This window comes from Esox lucius, chromosome 13 (genome assembly GCF_011004845.1).
Source record: "Esox lucius isolate fEsoLuc1 chromosome 13, fEsoLuc1.pri, whole genome shotgun sequence".
Lineage (NCBI taxonomy): Eukaryota > Metazoa > Chordata > Actinopteri > Esociformes > Esocidae > Esox > Esox lucius.
The window spans coordinates 613366-633219 of NC_047581.1; the positions used below are offsets into that span (position 1 = coordinate 613366).

At 40.6% G+C, this 19854-nt stretch overlaps 1 protein-coding gene across 4 annotated transcripts in view; it reads right to left on the bottom strand.

Moving 5' to 3' along the window:
* The window catches only part of pi4kab (phosphatidylinositol 4-kinase, catalytic, alpha b), a 127627-nt gene that overhangs the window by 67799 nt on the left and 39974 nt on the right, over positions 1–19854 (bottom strand). For all 4 annotated transcript variants that reach the window (XM_010865368.4, XM_020044505.3, XM_020044504.3 and 1 more), the window contains 13 exons: positions 18832–19077; positions 14955–15088; positions 13357–13439; positions 11675–11745; positions 10475–10599; positions 7660–7741; positions 7433–7516; positions 7129–7218; positions 6784–6903; positions 3511–3603; positions 3235–3391; positions 2813–2940; positions 1268–1426 (listed from right to left, as the gene is read on the bottom strand). In XM_010865368.4, the coding sequence (XP_010863670.1) occupies positions 1268–1426; positions 2813–2940; positions 3235–3391; positions 3511–3603; positions 6784–6903; positions 7129–7218; positions 7433–7516; positions 7660–7741; positions 10475–10599; positions 11675–11745; positions 13357–13439; positions 14955–15088; positions 18832–19077 (1572 nt within the window). The remainder of the gene's footprint in view (positions 1–1267; positions 1427–2812; positions 2941–3234; positions 3392–3510; positions 3604–6783; positions 6904–7128; positions 7219–7432; positions 7517–7659; positions 7742–10474; positions 10600–11674; positions 11746–13356; positions 13440–14954; positions 15089–18831; positions 19078–19854) is intronic.

Consider the following 19854-nt stretch of genomic DNA (forward strand, 5'->3'; position numbering starts at 1 on the left):
TTAAATGCCAGCTTGATTGTTTGAATTACCTCATTATTTATTACAAAAAAGTATTACAAAAATAATATTTTCCATATAATAAATAGTAGAGGCATGGGGCTTTGGTGGTGATTAGAGTCTTGGATATGTCAAAGATTAGCAACAAAATTGATGTGATTGCATTAGTATATTTCATGTAGTGCCAGATGCTCCCTCTGGACACCTTTGTGGACAAAAATGTCCCATTGACTTCCATGTGTGTGTGCTCGTGTGGGTGTGTGTGTGTGTGTTTGAGCACATGTGTGTAGTGGAATACAGTAACAATTTCAAATATCAATACTTTTCTTCAAAATGAACTGCTTACATTACAGAATGCATGGTTTTATATTCTAAAGAGATAAAAAAAAAATTTTTTAATGGAAGTCAATGGGACATTTTTGTCCACAAAGGTGTCAAGAGGGTGCAAAATTCATAAACAGAGTATGAAAGATATGAAATAGTTAAAGACATTGGATTTCAAAAATTTTACAAAAAATAAGAGTTCTGCCAAAAAAATCATGCCCCTAGCTGCAACACAGACAAAATAATCCCCAAATAAAAAAAATATAATTAGAACAATTTACCCACAGAGGGTTGCATAAGGGTTAAGCATGTATTATTACACAGTTTATTGATACGCAATATCCCAATTTTGCATCCACCTAGTAGACATTAGCGTTACGTAACAGAAGAATTACATAAATATCACTTTACTTCCAGTTTAAGGTCACCCCCTTAAAATAAATGTTTTGATAAAAAATCATAAAATACAAAGATTCCCTACACAACTCACTGCCTGTTTACTCACTTCAACATAAATTGAGCCGGTGCGCCTTCTGTTGGCCTGTAGAAAATCTGCATTTTGTTGGCACCCACCAAATCATTTCTGGTGAGTAAATGTTGTGAAATCCTATAATTCCACTATTACTTCAGATACAGTATTGTTCTTATATTAAAATCTCCCAAAATATATACTGCCCCTTTTACTAAACTATGGTTTTTAGAAGCAAGCATAAGGAGTACCTGAGTTCTGCAAGTGCATGTGAAATCTATACAGCTGAGGAGATTTTCTATTTCCCCAGGACCAAAACATTAACAACCCATTATAATCCCCAAACTATTTGCCAGAACATGAACAACGGATAGTTATGCAAAGTTTCTGGAATCATATCCAGCATGACTCAACCAGCTGTATTTGCATCCGTAAGGTACAAAACAAAGCTAAAAGGAATATCCAGTCTGCACTGACCTCAATCCAGAGAAAGTGTGGGGTGACGTCGGGAGGACAGGGGATTGGCTGGCTCTCCTCTGAGGCAGCCATCGGGTCTGCTTCCAGCTTGGCTACGCCGAACAAGCCCATCTTCAGCTCCACGGTCATCTGCCACGCCCCGGCCATCTCACGCATGAACTACGAAGAGAGATGTTAGAGGGGATTGAGACAGCAAGAGTGACAGACATAGCAAGAGAGAGACAGACAGACAGAAAGAAAGATGGACAGAGAGAAAGAGGGAGAGAGAATGAGTGAGTGAGAAAGAGAGGCACTTAAAGACATGCAGTTAGGTCCAGATATATTTGGACACTGACACAATTTTCATAGTTTTGGCTGTACGCCACCACAATGGATTTGAAATGAAACAACTGAAATGCAACTGAAATGTAGACTTTTCAAAAAAGATTTTATGAAACGTTTAGGAATTGCAACCATTTTCATACACAGTCCCATTATTTCAGGGGCACAAATGTAATTGGACAAATTAACACAATCATGAACAAAATGTAAATTTTTAATACTTTGCCGAGAAACTTTTGCAGGCAATGACTGTTTGAAGTCTGGAACGCATGGACATCACCAAACGTTGGGTTTCCTCCTTTGTGACACTTTGCCTTTACTGCAGCTGTCTTCAGTAGATTTTTGTTTTTGTGGTCTTTGTTTCTTAAGTTTTGTCTTCTGCAAGTGAAATGCATGCTCGATCGGGTTGAGATCATGTGATTAACTTGACCATTGCAGAATATTCCATCCACTTCTTTGTCTTAACCTCCTGGGTTGCTTTTGGAGTATATTTTGGGTCACTGTCCATCTGTAAAGTGAAGTGCCGTCCAATAAACTTCGCAGAATTTGGCTGAATCTGGGCAGACAGTATATCCCTATACACTTCAGAATTCATCTGGCTGCTTCTGTCTTCTGTCACATCATCAATAAACACTAGTGTCCCAGTGCCATTGGATCCTACGATCCTCCACCACTGTTTTTGTCCGTGGACGTCCAGGCTTTTTGTGTTGCAGAGCTCACCAGTGCGTTATTTTTTTCTCATAATGCACCAAACTGTTCATTTGGCCATTCCAAATGTTGCTGCTATCTCTCTGATGGATTTTTGATTTTATAGCATAAGGATGGCCTGTTTCACTTGCACTGAGAGCTCCTTTGACCGCATGTTGTGGGTTCACAGCAACTTCCAAATGTGAATCAACTCCAGACCATTCACCTGCTTAATTGACAAAGATATAACGAAGGAATAACCCACACCGTGTCCATGAAACTGCTTTTGAGTTAATTGTGCAATTTCTTTTGTCCCCTTGAAAAAGAGGGGGCAACATATTAAAGAGCTGTAATTCCTAAATCAATTCTCAAATTTGGATGTGAACACCCTCAAATTAAAGCTGAGAGACTGCACTTTAAGCACATATTCATTATTTGAATATATTTTGGTAAACAGCCAAAATAACACAACTTGTGTCAGTATCCAATTATTTCCGGACCTAACTTTACATAATAATTTGCACACAAAGCACATACTGGGACTTCCAGTCCACTGCGTGCAGCGAGGAACCACTCCCAGCAGGCGATGGCTGTCTCCATCCCATGCGCAGTGAACATCTTCAGGGGAGACCAGCATAGGTGGTGTAGAAGTTGGGGGTTACACTCTACAGAGAAAGGTGGGGCAGAGAAGTGGAGGGTGAGATGCAAAAAGAGAAAAAAAACCTTTAAGCTACACATCTGCTTTATGGACACAGATTAAGGAGTCCTGAAAAGTCATATCCTGGAGCACCTTTATTGAAGATTTGAGCTTTAGTACAGAAATATGCTTAAACTGTCCAAATCGTTTAGAGGTTCAGTTCTTGTGGGGAATTGGAAGGACACACTCTTTCAAAACTAACGTAACACAGGGGATCACGGCCTAGATACATATTTCCGCGAGTGTACTGCTCAGTACCTACCTTTGCTACTGATGAGTAAGGCGGCCATTTTGAACATGGCCTGTGTGAAAGATTCAGCGTTTTTGGATTCAAGCGCATCTGCCATCTGTCTCACCATCAGTTTACTTAGGTCTGACTGGGTGTGGGTCTCCTCTGAGAACTGGATCATACCTGCTACCTAGATGCACAGCGTAGCAAGAAAATTCCCTTTTAGCATAATTGCAACAAATAAAAGCAACACAATGCCATTTTGAGGTCCTACAGAGACACAAAACATAGATAGACACAAAAACACACCTCTCCACTGTAGCGATTCCTGAGGTTGAGGGAGGCCATGAAGTTGGAGTAGTCCTTCTTCACACACTCTGGTCTCTCACTCAGTTGGTTGGCCTGTAGTTGAGAAAAAGAATCAATCAATCAATCAAAATTTATTTATAAAGCGCTTTTTACAACAGCAGTTGTCACAAAGTGCTTTACAGAGACACCCGGCCTTAAACCCCAAGGAGCAAACAACAGTAGTGTTGAATTTCAGTGGCTAGGAAAAACTCCCTAAGAAGGTCGAATTTTAGGAAGAAACCTAGAGAGAATAGGGAAGGAATTTGAAGGTGAGGGTGGGACGTAGCTCACACAGACATCTAACAAGCTATATGTCTTCAAACCTTATCTCTCTGTGCTGGTCACTGTTATGGACATTTTTAACTAAGGTGCATTTGAGAAATGTCTGTCTTTCCATTGGCTGATAGGTAAATCTGTACTTTGATTGTGACACACATGTCTGTATAATATCAGAGGATAATTAGGTATTTGAGCCATGTCTAGAAGAAGGATGTATTTGTCGTCCTATACATGTATGAATGAGTTACTAGTTAAAGATGCAGAGAGGGGTCTGGTGTTTGAATAGGAGACATCCTTGACCGGCACGGGTGTATTAGAGGGGTACTCGTAAATCTGTATAATATCCCTTTAATGTCTCTGTTGACTATCCAGACATTGTGTCTCCTCAGGAGTTGAAAAGGATAAGGTGGGGGGACAGCCCGCTCTTTGGGGTAAACAGATGGCAGCATCTTACCACACCCCTTTTCTATGTAATAAATACGGATTGTTCATGTATGGAGTTAGAGACTCCTCGGATGATTTATCTGTAAGCGTTTGTGTGATGGTAATTCCATGTATCGACACTCGGAGTAAGGGACACAGAGACAAAGTTCTCTTTGTACATTATTTTATTAATTATTATGCACAGAGACTATTATGAGAGACGCGTCAACCGCTTACACAAACATAATCGTCTGAGGAGCCTCTAACTAATATAGCTCATTCAACCGTATATATCACATAGGAAAAAGGGGTGTGGTAAGATGCTGCCATCTGTCTCATGTCAATCAAACACCTTTTCCTTTGTTCTATCACACAAGTCAAATGCTATCTTCCCCCACCTTATCCTTCCTGCCATAATGTTTACTGTAGTGTTTACCCAAAGGGGCCAACTGACCTTACTGCCCCCTGTTGTATCTTCTCCTATCCTGTCCTAAAACCCATTGATCTGCATCTGGACAGACAATAGATGCCCCCTATGCAAATACCAGATCCCACACATTCATCTACCTATCTTAACAGTGGGACTCAGTCCTTTACTCAGTGAGAAAACATTGTATAAAGAAATTTCCACAACAGTTTGAAGCGTCTCTCTCATTTGCAAATGATTTAATAAACATGTGAAATTGTGCCAAGAGTACTTTGTCTCTGTTTCTTACTCCTTTAAGAGTGTCGATACATGGAATTTCCATCACATCACCCTAAACGGTTGGGCTTTCAAATCATTGTTGGCGACCCGGGTTCAAGACTCGCATAGGCAGGCACAATAAACACTTTCTATGGCGGGCCGGCTGAACAAGGGTTGCCTGGTTTCTTGTTTAAAGAAAAGTGGGAGATGATTAATTTCATGTTTACGCAGCCCTATAAGTATGTGGTTAAGGTACTGTCTTTCTGTATTTGCATGTATGGGGGGAGAGAGATTTTAGCTTTTTGATTGGGCCAAAGATAATGGCAGCTAAATAGATCCTATTGGTTTTGCGGAATTAACGTTGAACTATAACACAATTGTAGTGCCATGTTTAGTTAACAAACATGGCTTGCAAGAAGAAGCTGAGACAGAATGGGAGACAGAGAGAGAGACATCATGAACTGACCAAAATGGTTGCACAATCAACAGCCCCATGACTTACTCTTAACTACAGAGAAATAAAATGCCTCCTGTATGCAGATGATCTGGTACTACTGCCACCAAGAATCGAGGGCCTACAGCAACATGTAGATACTCTACATCAGCACGACCAGACCTGGTCATGATATTCCAAAAAGATCCAGATGATGAGAAAACAGATATACTTTCTTATTAGGCAGCACTCACATAGAGCACACACACACTTACACATTTGGGATTAAAAATTATCTGCACTGGGAACTTCAACCTGGCCGTGAATGAACTGAGAGACAAGGCAAGCAGATATTTTTATTAAAAGACAAATATCAAATTAGACATACCAATCAGGATCTGACTCAAAAAATTACTAAATCAATTGCACTATAAGTCAGTGAAGTGTGGAGCCCGCTAACAAAACATGAGTTCGACAATAAGGACAAACATCCAATTGAAACCCTACATATAGAACACTGTAATCAAACAAAGAATCATATAAAACAAGCGATCCCCACTCCTACCATTACAAGGGCCTCCAAAGACAGGACATAACCATAGAGAAGATCCCCCTTCTCCAGCTGATCATGAGACTATTTTCACAAACCAATACCAACTCTATAAAACATCAGGACGCTTAAAGTATCTTGCCCAAACAAAATAGCAAAAACCAAAAAGAAAATTATGTAACCTATTTGAAAGACACCACAAAAGAAATCTAAGCAAACTGCAATGCTATTTATATCTAAACAGAGAGTAAACAGTAGCAGACTATGACCACTGTGACTGACAGAAAACTGCCAGAAGAATACTGAGTATGTACAGACTCTTTGAGCACAACCCGACCAAAGAGAGAATGCGCGCGAGTGAGGGACGCAGAGAGCAACAGACACGGAGAGCGACAGACACGTAATTATGGGGGGGGGGGTGTTACACAATGAAGAATATTGCAGCACTGGAGGAAGTAAAGCACCATTAGTTTAAAAAAGCATGGACATGGCCCACTGACATTCATAATTAGTCTTTAAACGTGCAAATATCATGACACTGAATATGCACTACCACCATGTTATGCTTAGAGTGTTAAACAATTTATTATGCTACTGTGAACACTAGTTTGAATCATTGGGTCATAACAGTTTTTAGCTATGGATTCACTGGTCGTGTACTTACAGATTTAATATTGTTGGTCATCTACTTTCAACTATCATTGCATTGATGGTCTACTTCTAGTCCCACACTTACCTTTAGCTGTTGTTGGATAGTCTCTGCAATCTACTGTTCACAGACAAGTATCATCACAACCCGCCACAGGCAAAGACAGCAGTAGACAAAGACACGCAAGCATGTGTGTATGTGTTTGCACGTCTCACCCCAAGTGTTGTGCTCTCTCTGTTGAAGCCAGCAAAGTGCAGTATGCTCTCAGTAGCCATGGCCAGGCCAGTGTGTTGGGACAGACCTGACACCCAGTTCTGGTGCTTGTTGAGGTACTCCTAGGGATACACACACACACACAGTTGCAATGTCCAGCTGATAGGATGTGCCATTGTTATCCTATAAATTGTTCCATTACAGCATCAAGAAGTAGAAAGTGCATCGGTCGTCCACCTTGCTTGCTCCATGTGGCTTTAAGTGAAAGAGGGCCTTGTCACAAATGGCACGCTGTTCCCTACACGGTGCGTCCTACTTTTGGCCAAGGTTTGGGACTAAGGACTGACCTGCAGGTGGGACTTGGTGACAGAAGAAGCCCACTTCATGGCCTCCTTGAGGATCTCCCCGCAACGAGCAGCAAAGTCTTTCACAATGCTCTGAGACAGACAGAGAGAAATTAATCCAAATTATACTGTCTTTCAAGAAAAGGCTTAAATTAAATAGATTATACATGCATTCAAATAGCAAAACCTTGTTTCAGTCGTTGCTAACGCCTCCGCCTTGTCGTAACAAAGTACAAAAGTAGTTCAGGCACTTTGCGGTAAAGTTTTCCTGTGGTACAGATCTACAATAGCTTGCTTAGGGAGTTACCTCTCTGGCCTCATAGGTATCTGGGACAGTGATTCTGTGAGGGGTGTCGGGGATGTCATAGTACGGCTGGTCTTTATGGATGTCCTGAAAAAACAGAGAATGCCAGTGCTTCAGTTCGAGTATCCCTGTAAAATGGCACCCTATTCCATATGGTTCACTATTCCCGAAGAAAACTATTATGAAATAATATTCCCACTTGGAGCACAGAAGTTGGCCAGTATGCTCACAGCACTAAGGGAGAGAGAGAGTGTCTGTAGGATGTCCAGCATGGTCTTCAACACGCGCCCACTCCACAGCAGATGGGGAAATCTGAGAGAGAGTAGTACAAACGAAAGAATTTCACAAGTGGGAATTGTAGCTCTGAGATTCTGTCTGGCAGCCAAACTTCCACACGGCTTCCATTGGCTCACATCTCAAGTTAAAATAAGCTTAATGCCAGCCTCGAGATGTGCAGCACAGTCCAAGGCGTTCTTTCATAGGACCAAGATGATTTGTAATGAAGCTGAATGGCTTTGACTGGATGCCTAGGAAGAAGGCTGGCAGCCATCTTTAACTCTACCAAATCCGCTGGGAGATGTTACGGGAAGACAGGGCAAGACACAATTAGGAAGGGCAGAAAAACGGCATTAAACAGATTAAATTTTTTCTATTTATAAATATCATTCAAATGTGTACATTTCCTTGTTTTCCATGAAAACATACATGAAGTGACTTTGAATTTACAAGTTTAAAAATAAAGAATGTTAACTGAAATAATAATTCTGTCCGTAAAGCTTTGCTTTCCTCAAGGAATCCTCCATTTGCAGCAATTATAGCCTTGCAGACCTTTGCCATTCTAGTTGACTTCAAGCAAGTGTATTTATATAGCAAAATGTATACATAGAAGCAATTAATTGTGCTTTACAAATAAAAATATAAAAATACAATAGAATAAAAAAATAGGCAATTCAACGTGTTTACAACAATAATAAAACAAGGGGGACTCTATACACCCTAGGTGGACTCAAACCACCTTAATAATAAAAAACTGTTTACATAGAATAAAAAACTACAAAAAACGTAACTGGCAGATTCCGTAGTAGATTCCATGAGGAAGCTATAAAAGCTTTAAGGCTAACAGTTTGGTTAAGCTTAAGCGCTCATTCATAGGCATGTGAAAAGAGAAGTGGTTTCAAACTGGATTTAAAAATTGATAGCGAAGATCTTTTGACAGTCATTTCCAGTTGTATGCAGCATAACTGCTAAATGCAGTTTCACAGTGTTTAGTTTGGACACTGGGCTCTACTAGCTGATTTCATGGACCTTAGAGTCCTGCTTGGTTGATAATCTTCAAACTTATCAGAAATGTAATCAGGGCCTAAACCATTCAGTGATTTATAGACTAAAAGCACCACTTTAGCACCCCTATAATCTATTCTGCAACTGATTGGAAGGCAATGCAAAGACGTAAGAACCAGAGTGATGTGCTCTGTTCTCTTGGTCCTGGTTAATATTCAAGCAGAAGGATTCAAGAACGAGCTGCAGCTGTTTTACAGTAATCTGAAGAGATTTCACCCCATGGTTCCTGATTGGCTCTAATCAAGTGCCATCCACAGGGTATGGCATGTCAAAGTATTTTTATTTATCAGATGCACTGAATAACACAGTCATTCTGAACAGTGAGATTCTTGTGACATGGCACGCAACATCTACGCAGTAGGCATAATGAAAAATAAATGATCACCAAAAATAATAGCAGAAATACCCATAACATTAAAAAGATCTAGCAGCATGGGAATATTGACAAAATGATTAGAAATCTTAAATAATATAAATATGAGTGTAGTAGTGCCTATTATTGGATACATTAAATGTGCTAATGTACAAAGAAGGTGACCAGAGCAACACTGATCACTATGAAGTGTTCAAGTGATCAATGTTGCTGGTTGAGAAGACTTATTGCCAGGGGGAAATAAAATATTTTTTGAGTCTGGATGTGCATGCCCTGATGCTCCGGTAACGTCTACCATAGCCTGGGTGACCATAGTCAGTGTTTGTGATCTTTACCCCATCTCAAACGAGTCTGAGATATGGCTTTTTTTTGCAACCCTGCCTAGAAGGCCAGATTTTTTTTGCTTTTTAAACAAGAAACCAGGAAAGCCTAGTTCAGAAGGCCCGCAATTAAAAGTGATGAACGTTGTTGCCCTCCCTTGATTCAAACCCAAGTCTCCCACGTAAGAGGCTGCATCCTTAACCATTACACCACGGTGCTATATGTCTGCCAAGAGTTGGTATAGCATTTCAACATTAGATAAATTTGTCACGCTTTAACATCACGTCATGTTTGAATATTTCGCTAGACACAATTAAGCATTGTGTTCAACCAATCAATCAATCAAATGTATTTATAAAGCCCTTTTTACATCAGCAGTTGTCACCAAGTTCTTTTACAAAACACCTGGCCTTAAACACCAAGGAGCAAACAACAGTAGTGTTGAATTTAAACTGACTAACGTTTCTAATTAAGTTTACCTCCACTACAAATACCATCTATGAACTGTATGGCTTTTGCCACTGGCTGTTTTAACAGCCAGTGGCAAAAGACATCATTAGCCATTCGTGAATGACATTGATACAATAACTATCAATATAGGTGACGATAACGGACTTCTTCGTTAGGTGAAAATACGAGAGAATTATAGAGACAGCTACGTTTTTGTCTATCCTGAACAAATTCTAATGCATAATTTGTATTGACTATGACGGGAGTCGAACATGGAACATGTTGTTCGCTAGCCCGCGTCTCTAACAACTACACTATTTAACAAGCTGTAGTCAGTCAGTCAGTAAGAGACATTCGCTCATCTAGGCCAGCTCCGCTTACGCAGTCAGGCAAAAAAAAAGAAGGAAAAAGTGACCCCAAACATTTTAAAGGTAATGTATAGATATGTGTAAGATAAATAAAAAGAGACAACATCCTTCTTCAATAAATGCTACTGATAGAGTAGATTGCATGGTCGAAAGAGGTTATGAGTAGTAGTAAGTGGAATAAGCTTTACGTACGTTTCTGCCAGCCCAGAGAGGTATTTATCGGCCACTCTACGAATCCTCTTGTGGGTGTGGTTGAAATTGACCAAAAGGAACTGGGCGTGGCGTTCCAACTCCTCCTCGTGTTCTTTGGTCTTGGGCTGAAAGGGAGAGATTTGCATTTAAAGTTGTATATAAAATACCATTTACGCTCTTTGAAATTAACTGACTAAACAGTGTTTATTTTTTGGGAAAGTAAGTACCAGAAAGAATCAATATTGATCACATCTTTCCTAGCAAATACAATCTAATATTGAGGCCTGGCCCGGGGGCGTGAAGGTGACGAGTAGGCTTGATACTGTCCACCCTTGCTGTCTTGCCAGGTGGGCTCTCGTCGCCACTGGGATGCCCTCCCTCCAATGCCTTTCAGGGGAAGAGTCACTGGCTTGTTGTTGTCTCTCTGTTGCACACTGTACTCTGCTGGCAATACTCAGCCCTCATTCAGGGTGGTTGCGGTTGGTGGGTGTCCCTTTGGTTGATGCCTGGCAATGTGGGTGGATTGATTTCCTGCCTGTTGGGCCCTGTCCGGGGCCTCCCCTGGGTAGGGCCACAGTGTCGCCGGACTCCCCCTGTCTCAGTTCTCAGTTAGGTCTTACGCTGCTATACTATTATGCTGGGGGATTGGTTCAGTTCTCCTTCCCCACTAAGTTCTCCTTCTCCACTATAAATCGTTGTTGATATGAATGCATTTTCTGAATTTTCCCAGTCTTCTTCTGTTTTAAACTTTAGGAGGACATGAGGTCCTCGTCTACACCGGTGGAGTACCTGGTTTGGGGGGCCCGTTGCTGTCCCTGTCCTTGTCCATCTGGTCATACTTCTGACCTAGTCTAATTTTAACTCTGGATTTAGCCTATATAAATGTATTAATTATTCCAATTGGACTCTTAATATCTCACCCGGCACAGCCAGAAGAGGACTGATCACCCCTCTGAGCCTGGGTCCTCTCTAGGTTTCTTCCTAAAATTCGGCCTTCTTAGGGAGTTTTTCCTAGTCACTGAAATTCAACACTACTGTTGTTTGCTCCTTGGGGTTTAAGGCCGGGTGTCTCTGTAAAAGCACTTTGTGACAACTGATGTTGTAAAAAGGGCTTTATAAATACATTTGATTGATTGATAAATACTACCTTTAAAACTGGAAAATAAAGCAGAATCATTATGTGGTTAACAGACAACCTACCTTCTCAGACATCATTTGGAGGAAGACATCAAAGATTTTATCACCAACACAGATCACACACTGCATCATACCTGATTCAATCAAAAAACAAAGATTTTTTTATTTGATTTACAAGTAGCCTCACAAGTAGTAACAAATGCAAAACCCCATTTCCAAAAAAGTTGCGACTCTGCATAAAATATAAATAAAAACAGAATGCAATTATGTGAACATCATTTAAATCATATATTCAATAGACAATAGTACAAAGAAACTTTGAATTTGATGCCAGCAACACGTTTAAAAAATGTTAGGACAGAGGCAACAAAAGACATAAAAAGTGTGTAATGCTAAAAAAACAAAACAAATAATTAGGTAAATTGGCAACAGGTCAGTAACATGATTGGATATTAAAAGATAATTCTAGAGAGGATGGGTCCGTCAGACCTAAGGGGAGGGGTTCACCACTCTGTAAAATACTATGTGGGCAAAGAGTGCAACAATTTAAGAATAACGTTTCACAATTTAAAAATGTGAAGAGTTTGGGGATCTCATCATCTATGGAACATAATATCATTAAAAGATTCAGAGAATACTGGAGAAATCTCTGTATGCAAGGGACAAGGACCAATTTTGGGCCCTCAGGCACTGCATTAAAAATAGAGACGATTCTGTAGTGGAAATCACTGCATGGGCTCACGAACACTTCTGAAAACCATTGTCTGTGAACACATTACATTGCTACATCCACAAATGGAGGATAAAACTTTACCATGCAATGGAGAAAGCATATACCAAGATCAAAACAGCCCCAGCCTTCTCTGGGCAGTTGCTCATTTAAGCTCATGGAAAACTGCACTGTGGCCTGACAAATAAAAAATGTAAATTATTTGGACGCCACTTCCTCTGGACTAAAAAGGAGAGGGACCATCCAGCTTCTTATCAGCGCACAGTTCAAAAGCCAGCATCCGTGATGGTATGGGGGTGCATTAGTGCACATGGCATGGGTGACTTGCACATCTGTGAAGACACAATTAATGCTGAACAATATATACAGATTAGGAGCAACGTATGCTGCCATCGAGATTATGTCTTTTTCAGAGAATGCCTTGCTTTTTTCAGCAAGACAATGCCAAACCACATTCTGCACATATTAAAACAGCATGGCTCCTCAGTCAAAGAATCTGGGTGCTAAACCGGCCTGCTGCTGTCCAGACCTGTCACCGATTGAAAACAATTGGCGCATTATGAAACCAAAAATTCCAGGTCGCCTTGTCAATAAAGGATACCCCAAACTGTTGAGCAGCTGAAATCCTATATCAAGTAAGAATGGGAAAACTATTCACTCTCAAAACAGCAGCAACTGTCTCCTCAGTTCCCAAATGGTTACGGAGTATTGTTAAAAGAAGAAGTGATGCAACACAATGGTAAACATGTCCCAGTCACAACTTTTCTGAAACGTGTTGCTGGCATCAAATTCAAAACAGGCATGTTTTTTTCCAAAAACAATACAATTTCACAGTTTCAACATTTGATATGTTATGTTTGTATAATTTTCAATTAAATACAGGGATAAATTATTTGCACATCATTGTAGTCTAGTTATAATTAGCATTTTACTCAGCGTCCCAACTATTTTCGATATAGGGTTGTAAATTCAATAAACATGCAACATTAAAATGCAGATACCACATAGCACCCACCAGATTTGTCCTTCTGGATGGCTTTGTCCTCAAAGTACCGGAACATCACCTGGAATATGTCTGCATCTTTAGAACGCAACATCCTAATTAAGATAACAGAAAAAAGTGAAAAAAATAAGAAGGCAATAACAAGAAAGTGAAGAACGGTGACAATTTTTTATTTATAAGGAACTTCTATATAGCCAATAGGTGTCACCTGGCAAGCTGAAAATGACATAAACAAGTAAGAAAGGACTGTAAGTCATTGTGCTAGAGATATAAATGAACAAAACATTTACTTACATTTTATACATTGCTACAAAAAAAGCAATGTCCAAAGTTATTCACACCGATCCTCAGCAATCAGTGGCTAAACCTTCATGACAATTAAACGTTTCTTTAAATTGCTAACAAGCCTTTAGCATGTCTCAAGGCCAAGGCCAAGGTTTTCTGAAGAATACCTGATGCTTTCCTCCAGAATCCTCTTTTCTCATGATACTGTTTACTTTGACATAGTTACAAGGCCCATTAGCTGAAAAACACGCCCAAAGCATTGGGGTTAAATGGTTCTCCTTTCTTATGCAAAACAAAAGCCACACCCAAACAACTACATTTTCGTCTCATCCGACCACAGAACTGATGACCAAAAGCATTCTTCTTTGTCCAGGTGAGCATTTGGAAAGGTTAGGCAAGATTGTCTGTGCCTGTGTCCATGAAGACCAACCTTGTGCAGTGTTCACTGCAGTGTCTGCCTTGAGATGTTGGAACCAGAATTGCTCAGGTTCATCAGGATGACCTTGGTGGTGATTCTTGGATTCCTCTTGGCCTCTCGCACTGCCATTCTTGCCAGCGCTGCGGTCATTTTTGGCTTCCTACCATGCCCTTTGAGATTTTTCACAGCGTCAAACTCCTTGTACTTTTTGATTATGCTGTGCACTGTGGCTACTGGCACTTAAAAATGGCTTCATAGCCATTCCCTCTATTATGAGCAGTCATAATGTGCAACCGAAGGTCCACACCAAGCTCTATGGTTTTAGCCATGACTTGCAATTGACTAGTAACTGACTAGAGTACTACTGCATTACCTGTTCTCAATTTCTTGTTAATTAGAATGCTCTAGAACATGGTAGAAATTACCAGGACTATATGGAATGGTATAGAAGTTTGTATTTTCTGTATTTTCCAGCCAGATCAAACCTATTGGCCATACAAAAGTTTCCTATTAAATCCAAAATCAGCATAGTATGAATAATGTTGGCCTTAACAGTATAAAGCGTCTCAGAGAGCTTCTTCTGAGAAGCTTGATACATATAGGACCAGGTGTGACAGCCCTCCTGCTTATTCCTTTTTCTGTAGTTTTCTTTTGCAGAGTTGGTTGGCCGAGCTAGGAGACACCTGTGCTAGGAAGATGTAAGGCTTCCAAACCTGGAGGTTGGGGGGGCCGACTTCTTGTCATGCTGGATTAATGGTGTTATATTTGAGTTTGTAATACATTTAGTTCATTCTTTCAAAACTGATTTGTGGTCTCCCATTTTTGTCACAGTTTGTGAGCCAGGTCATGTAAAAGGCAGGACAATACAGCATTGACAGTAACAGATGTACAGGGGTTAGATGCTAACCTCATGTATTCCAGGCGGTAGACAGACAGTAGGTATGTGGACATGGCAAAGTCTAGTTTGTTGATGAGAGCGGCTCCTTCAGTGGATGGGTCCAACAGGTTGACAATGGTGGATCGCAGTTCACTCAGCTCAGCCTGGATAAGAGACAGACAAAGACGGAGGGACAGACAGGCAGAGACGGACAAGTAGGTACAGGCAGATTTAGAAGGGGCAAGAAGAGTTCCAATAACGACACAGGATGCATTATTTTAGGTCGGTGACTGTCGTTCTTTGTCGTGTGTGTGTCAATTTACTAACGTGGTGGAGATGGAAAATGTTCACAAGGATTAAAAAAGACACTTTCACCGCTCACCTAAAAGCTGAAGTATGTAGCATTTTTGCATTAACACATTGCTATTCTATTAATCTGGATTGTGGATTACTTCCTACCACATCAGATGGTCCTAGGCCCGCATCTGAAAAACCTCTGTACAGGGTGTACTGTCTGTAGCTGTCTGTACATGCTATTTGCTATGTTTAAGGAACAAAATAAAGAAGTTGCTACACTCATTTTGTGGATCAAGCAGCGAGAGACGCTAGCCAATTTTATATATATATAAAAATTCAAGAAGTGGATGGAACTAATGCCATAGAGCAAAATTTATTCAACTTAGACGTTGATGAGGCAATTCTTCTGTTAAATGAGCAAGGTGTTAATGTGGATAGCTACACAGACAGAGCAGACATGGCTATAGTTACTGAGTCTACATCTATCCAGCAGACATTGTACGCAAGTTTGGCTATTACTACCAGTTTCTAATAATGTCAGCTTGCCAGCAAGAACAATGTTAGATGCCTAGAATAATCTCATACTGTTGTTAGTAATTGGCTATAACTAATTAACAGGCAAAAATGATTGGTCAATTTGGTTAACTAGCTTTTTGTGCTTAACGAGGTGAGCTGCCATCTGTAGATGCTGTTTGTTTTGTTTACTAGCCCAGCTCATAGACTGTATATATAATGGACGACGCCCTTTCGCTCTTTTCCATTGGTGAAAAATGAAGCCACCAGTGTCCTGATACGGCGCTGACATCTTGGACTTGCGTCTGCGCAGATAGCGATCTTGGGACCAGTTCTGCGCAGTAGTTATGCGCAGTAGCGAGAAGGAAGTAAAGCCGTAAAGCCGCGAAATCAACGGCGCCACCCCTGTGCCCCGCCCTCACTCTCCCTCGCAGAATGCGCATACCGTAATCAATCGCAAGTCCAAGTACAGTACAACCTTTGCTTGTTAAACCTAGACGATATGTTATAGCCTAACTTACATCATGTTTAACCTTAATTTAGAATAGGCCTAATACAAAAATAATTGGTAACTTCTAGCTAACGATCACCTGCTAGCTATTAACATGGTTATTAACGAGGCTTGTTGTCTTTTAGCTAACGTTAGCTAGCCCATTACATTTATTTACTAATTAAATAGCTTATAAATGTAACTTACCGAAAAAAATTCAAAGATCGATTGGAAATGCCAGATCGGTTAGCACAATGTACTGCAGAACAACCCATTATGTCCGTGTGAAATTATATCAATTATAGAAATTTAGAGATTAAATGTAAAGTTCCAATCTCCTCAGTCCTCCGAAGATTCAGTGGCTCCTCGGCTCAGATAGCTGTCAATCACAGCTGTGAATCACGACGTCACACCACCGTTTTTAGAGCATTAAATAACTAACTAAAAACAAACTTATTTTAAAAACAAACTCTTGAATTTACATTAGCGTGATACAAACTACAGTAAATGACAGAAACCAGCTTCGGAAAAAATATATTTGAAGGGTAATTTAATTGTTTAGTTGATCTCGCGTCCCATTGAATAACATGGGGAGGGCGGGGTTTATGACCTATACTGGGACCACTCACCAGGGGGCGATCGAGACGTTTTGGCTTCACTTTTCAGGGCTTGTGCGGCACGCTTGGCCCAGCTAGTAGTACTGTAATCGGAAAACCATTACCAGGGCGAGTTTAGACTAGTACCTGGCTATTCTCACGTTTCCGTATATATGCTACATCAGACACATTTAGTTTAGTTAATTTTTGTATATACAGTGGGGAGAAATATTTGATACACTGCGGATCTAGCATACTTACAAAGCATGTAAAGGTCTGTAATTTTTTATCATAGGTACACTTCAACTGTGAGAGACAGAATCTAAAACAAAAATCCAGAAAATCACATTGTATGATTTTTCAATAATTAATTTGCATTTTATTGCATGACATAAGTATTTGATCACCTACCAACCAGTAAGGATTCCGGCTCTCACAGACCTGTTAGTTTTTCTTTAAGAAGCCCTCCTGTTCTCCACTCATTACCTGTATTAACTGCACCTGTTTGAACTCGTTACCTGTATGAAAGACACCTGTCCACACAACCAAACAGACTCCAACCTCTCCACAATGGCCAAGACCAGAGAGCTGTGTAAGGACATCAGGGATAAAATTGTAGACCTGCACAAAGCTGGGATGGGCTACGGGACAATAGGCAAACAGCTTGGTGAGAAGGCAACAACTGTTGGCGCAATTATTAGAAAATGGAAGAAGTTCAAGATGACGGTCAATCTCCCTCGGTCTGGGGCTCCATGCAAGATCTCACATCATGGGACATCAATGATCATGAGGAAGGTGAGGGATCAGCCCAGAACTACATGGCAGGACCACAGTCTCAAAGAAAACCATTAGTAACACACTACGCCGTCATGGATTAAAATCCTGCAGCGCACGCAAGGCCCGTCTGAAGTTTGCCAATGACCATCTGGATGATCCAAAGGAGGAATGGGAGGTCATATGGTCTGATGAGACAAAAATAGTTATTTTTGGTCTAAACTCCACTCGCCGTGTTTGTAGGAAGAAGAACAATGAGAAGCATGAAGCATGGAGGTGGAAACATCATTCTTTGGGGAAGCTTTTATGCAAAGGGGACAGGATGACTGCACCGTACTGAGGGGAGGATGGATGGGGCCATGTATCGCGAGGACTTGGCCAAAAACCTCCTTCCATCAGTAAGAGCATTGAAGATGGGTCGTGGGTGGGTCTTCCATCATGACAACGACTCGAAAGACACAGCCAGGGCAACTAAGGAGTGGCTCCATTAGAAGCATCTCAAGGTCATGGAGTGGCCTAGCCAGTCTCCAGACCTGAACCCAATAGAATATCTTTGTAGGGAGCTGAAAGTCCGTATTGCCCAGCGACAGCCCCGAAACCTGAAGGATCTGGAGAAGGTCTGTATGGAGGAGTGGGCCACAATCCCTGCTGCAGTGTGTGCAAACCTGGTCAAGAACTACAGGAAACATATGATCTCTGTAATTGCAAACAAAGGTTTCTGGACCAAATATTCAGTTCTGCTTTTCTGATGTATCAAATACTTATGTAATGCAATAAGTTAAATATCATACAATGTGATTTTCTGGATTTTTGTTTTAGATTCCGTCACTCACAGTTGAAGAGTACCTATGATAAAAATTACAGACTTCTAAATGCTTTGTAAGTAGGAAAACCTGCAAAATCTTCAGTGTATCAAATACTTGTTCTCCCCATTGTAATTAAAATAATTGTATGTCAAATCACCAGGTTGGATGAAGATATTTTTTTTAGATGAGCTAGATAAATTGCACAGATAACGTGTGCGGCTTTAAGAGTGAACTGACGTCACACCAGCATCAGACCAGATTTCTGGGAAATTGAGGCGGAAATACTTTCTGTTTACAAAATTACGTCCTTCAGCTTTAACGTTAAAGGTGTAGGGTAAAAGTTACAATAGAAGATAGGGTTAAAAGTTAAGGGATAGACATTTGTGTCTTTGTGTGTGTGTGTGTGTGTGTGTGTGTGTGAGCCTGCGTACTGGTGTTACTGTGTCGTTCTTCAGGGCAGAGTTGTACTGTAGTTCTGAGCGAAGCGGTTCACCACTAGGGAAGGTCAGCAGGGGAGACTTGGTGGCAATTTCACACACTCCCTCATACCACTCCTCTGGCCACAGACCCGAGCCCTCCACGGCAAAGCCCATGACCACAGAGTACAGCCAGAAATCTCTGAACAGCTTCTGAAGGCGGGGTTTAGCTTCGATAATTGGTGGCAGCCGTCTGGTAAGCTATAAAGGAAGAGGGATAGATGGTTTGAAAAATAATATTAGTACATTTTAAGATTCACTCTGTTTTCCCATTTTTGCATCCCTCCCAATTTCAAATTGGGACTGTTCAATTGATGTTTATTGCCTTGCCTCATCACAGCAACAACGAATAAGCTTGCAGGCACATTAATTACCTTAAGGAGTTGTTGGATTAGGAAGAAAACTAGGAAAAATTACACTGCTGAACAGCAAGGAAGTTACTTCTGACACCCCACGACACTCTAGACACATACATTTGAACCTTTAGACAACAGGAAAGAGAAGTAAAAATAGAGAAGACCTAATTGGTCCAGGGTGCACTGGCTGTAATGTGTAGTATCATTGAAAACCTAGGGCTGTCGCAATTATTACATAATTTCCTGATAGTGATCATTTGAGCGTTCAATCTTTTTCCACAATGTTTTGATTCCAAAATCTTGTTTCCAATCTGAATAAGAGAGTTTTACACTAATGTTAGAAACATCTCAAAAAATCCCATGTGAATAATGTCCCTTTCCATCAGTTAGGATGTCTACCCCAGGGGTGCAGAAGAGCGTTTGAAAGCTCTGTGTACAGGCACAGACCATTCACTGAAATTAATTTGCTTCTTAATTTCAGTATCTTTAAACCCCTTTTGAATTGTTTTGCAAATAAACCATGTAATTTCACAAAATTAGGCTTATTATTTAATAGACAACATGTTTCTCATCAACTCTGATCGACAAAGGAAAAAAAAAACACTGAAGCGTGTGTAATATT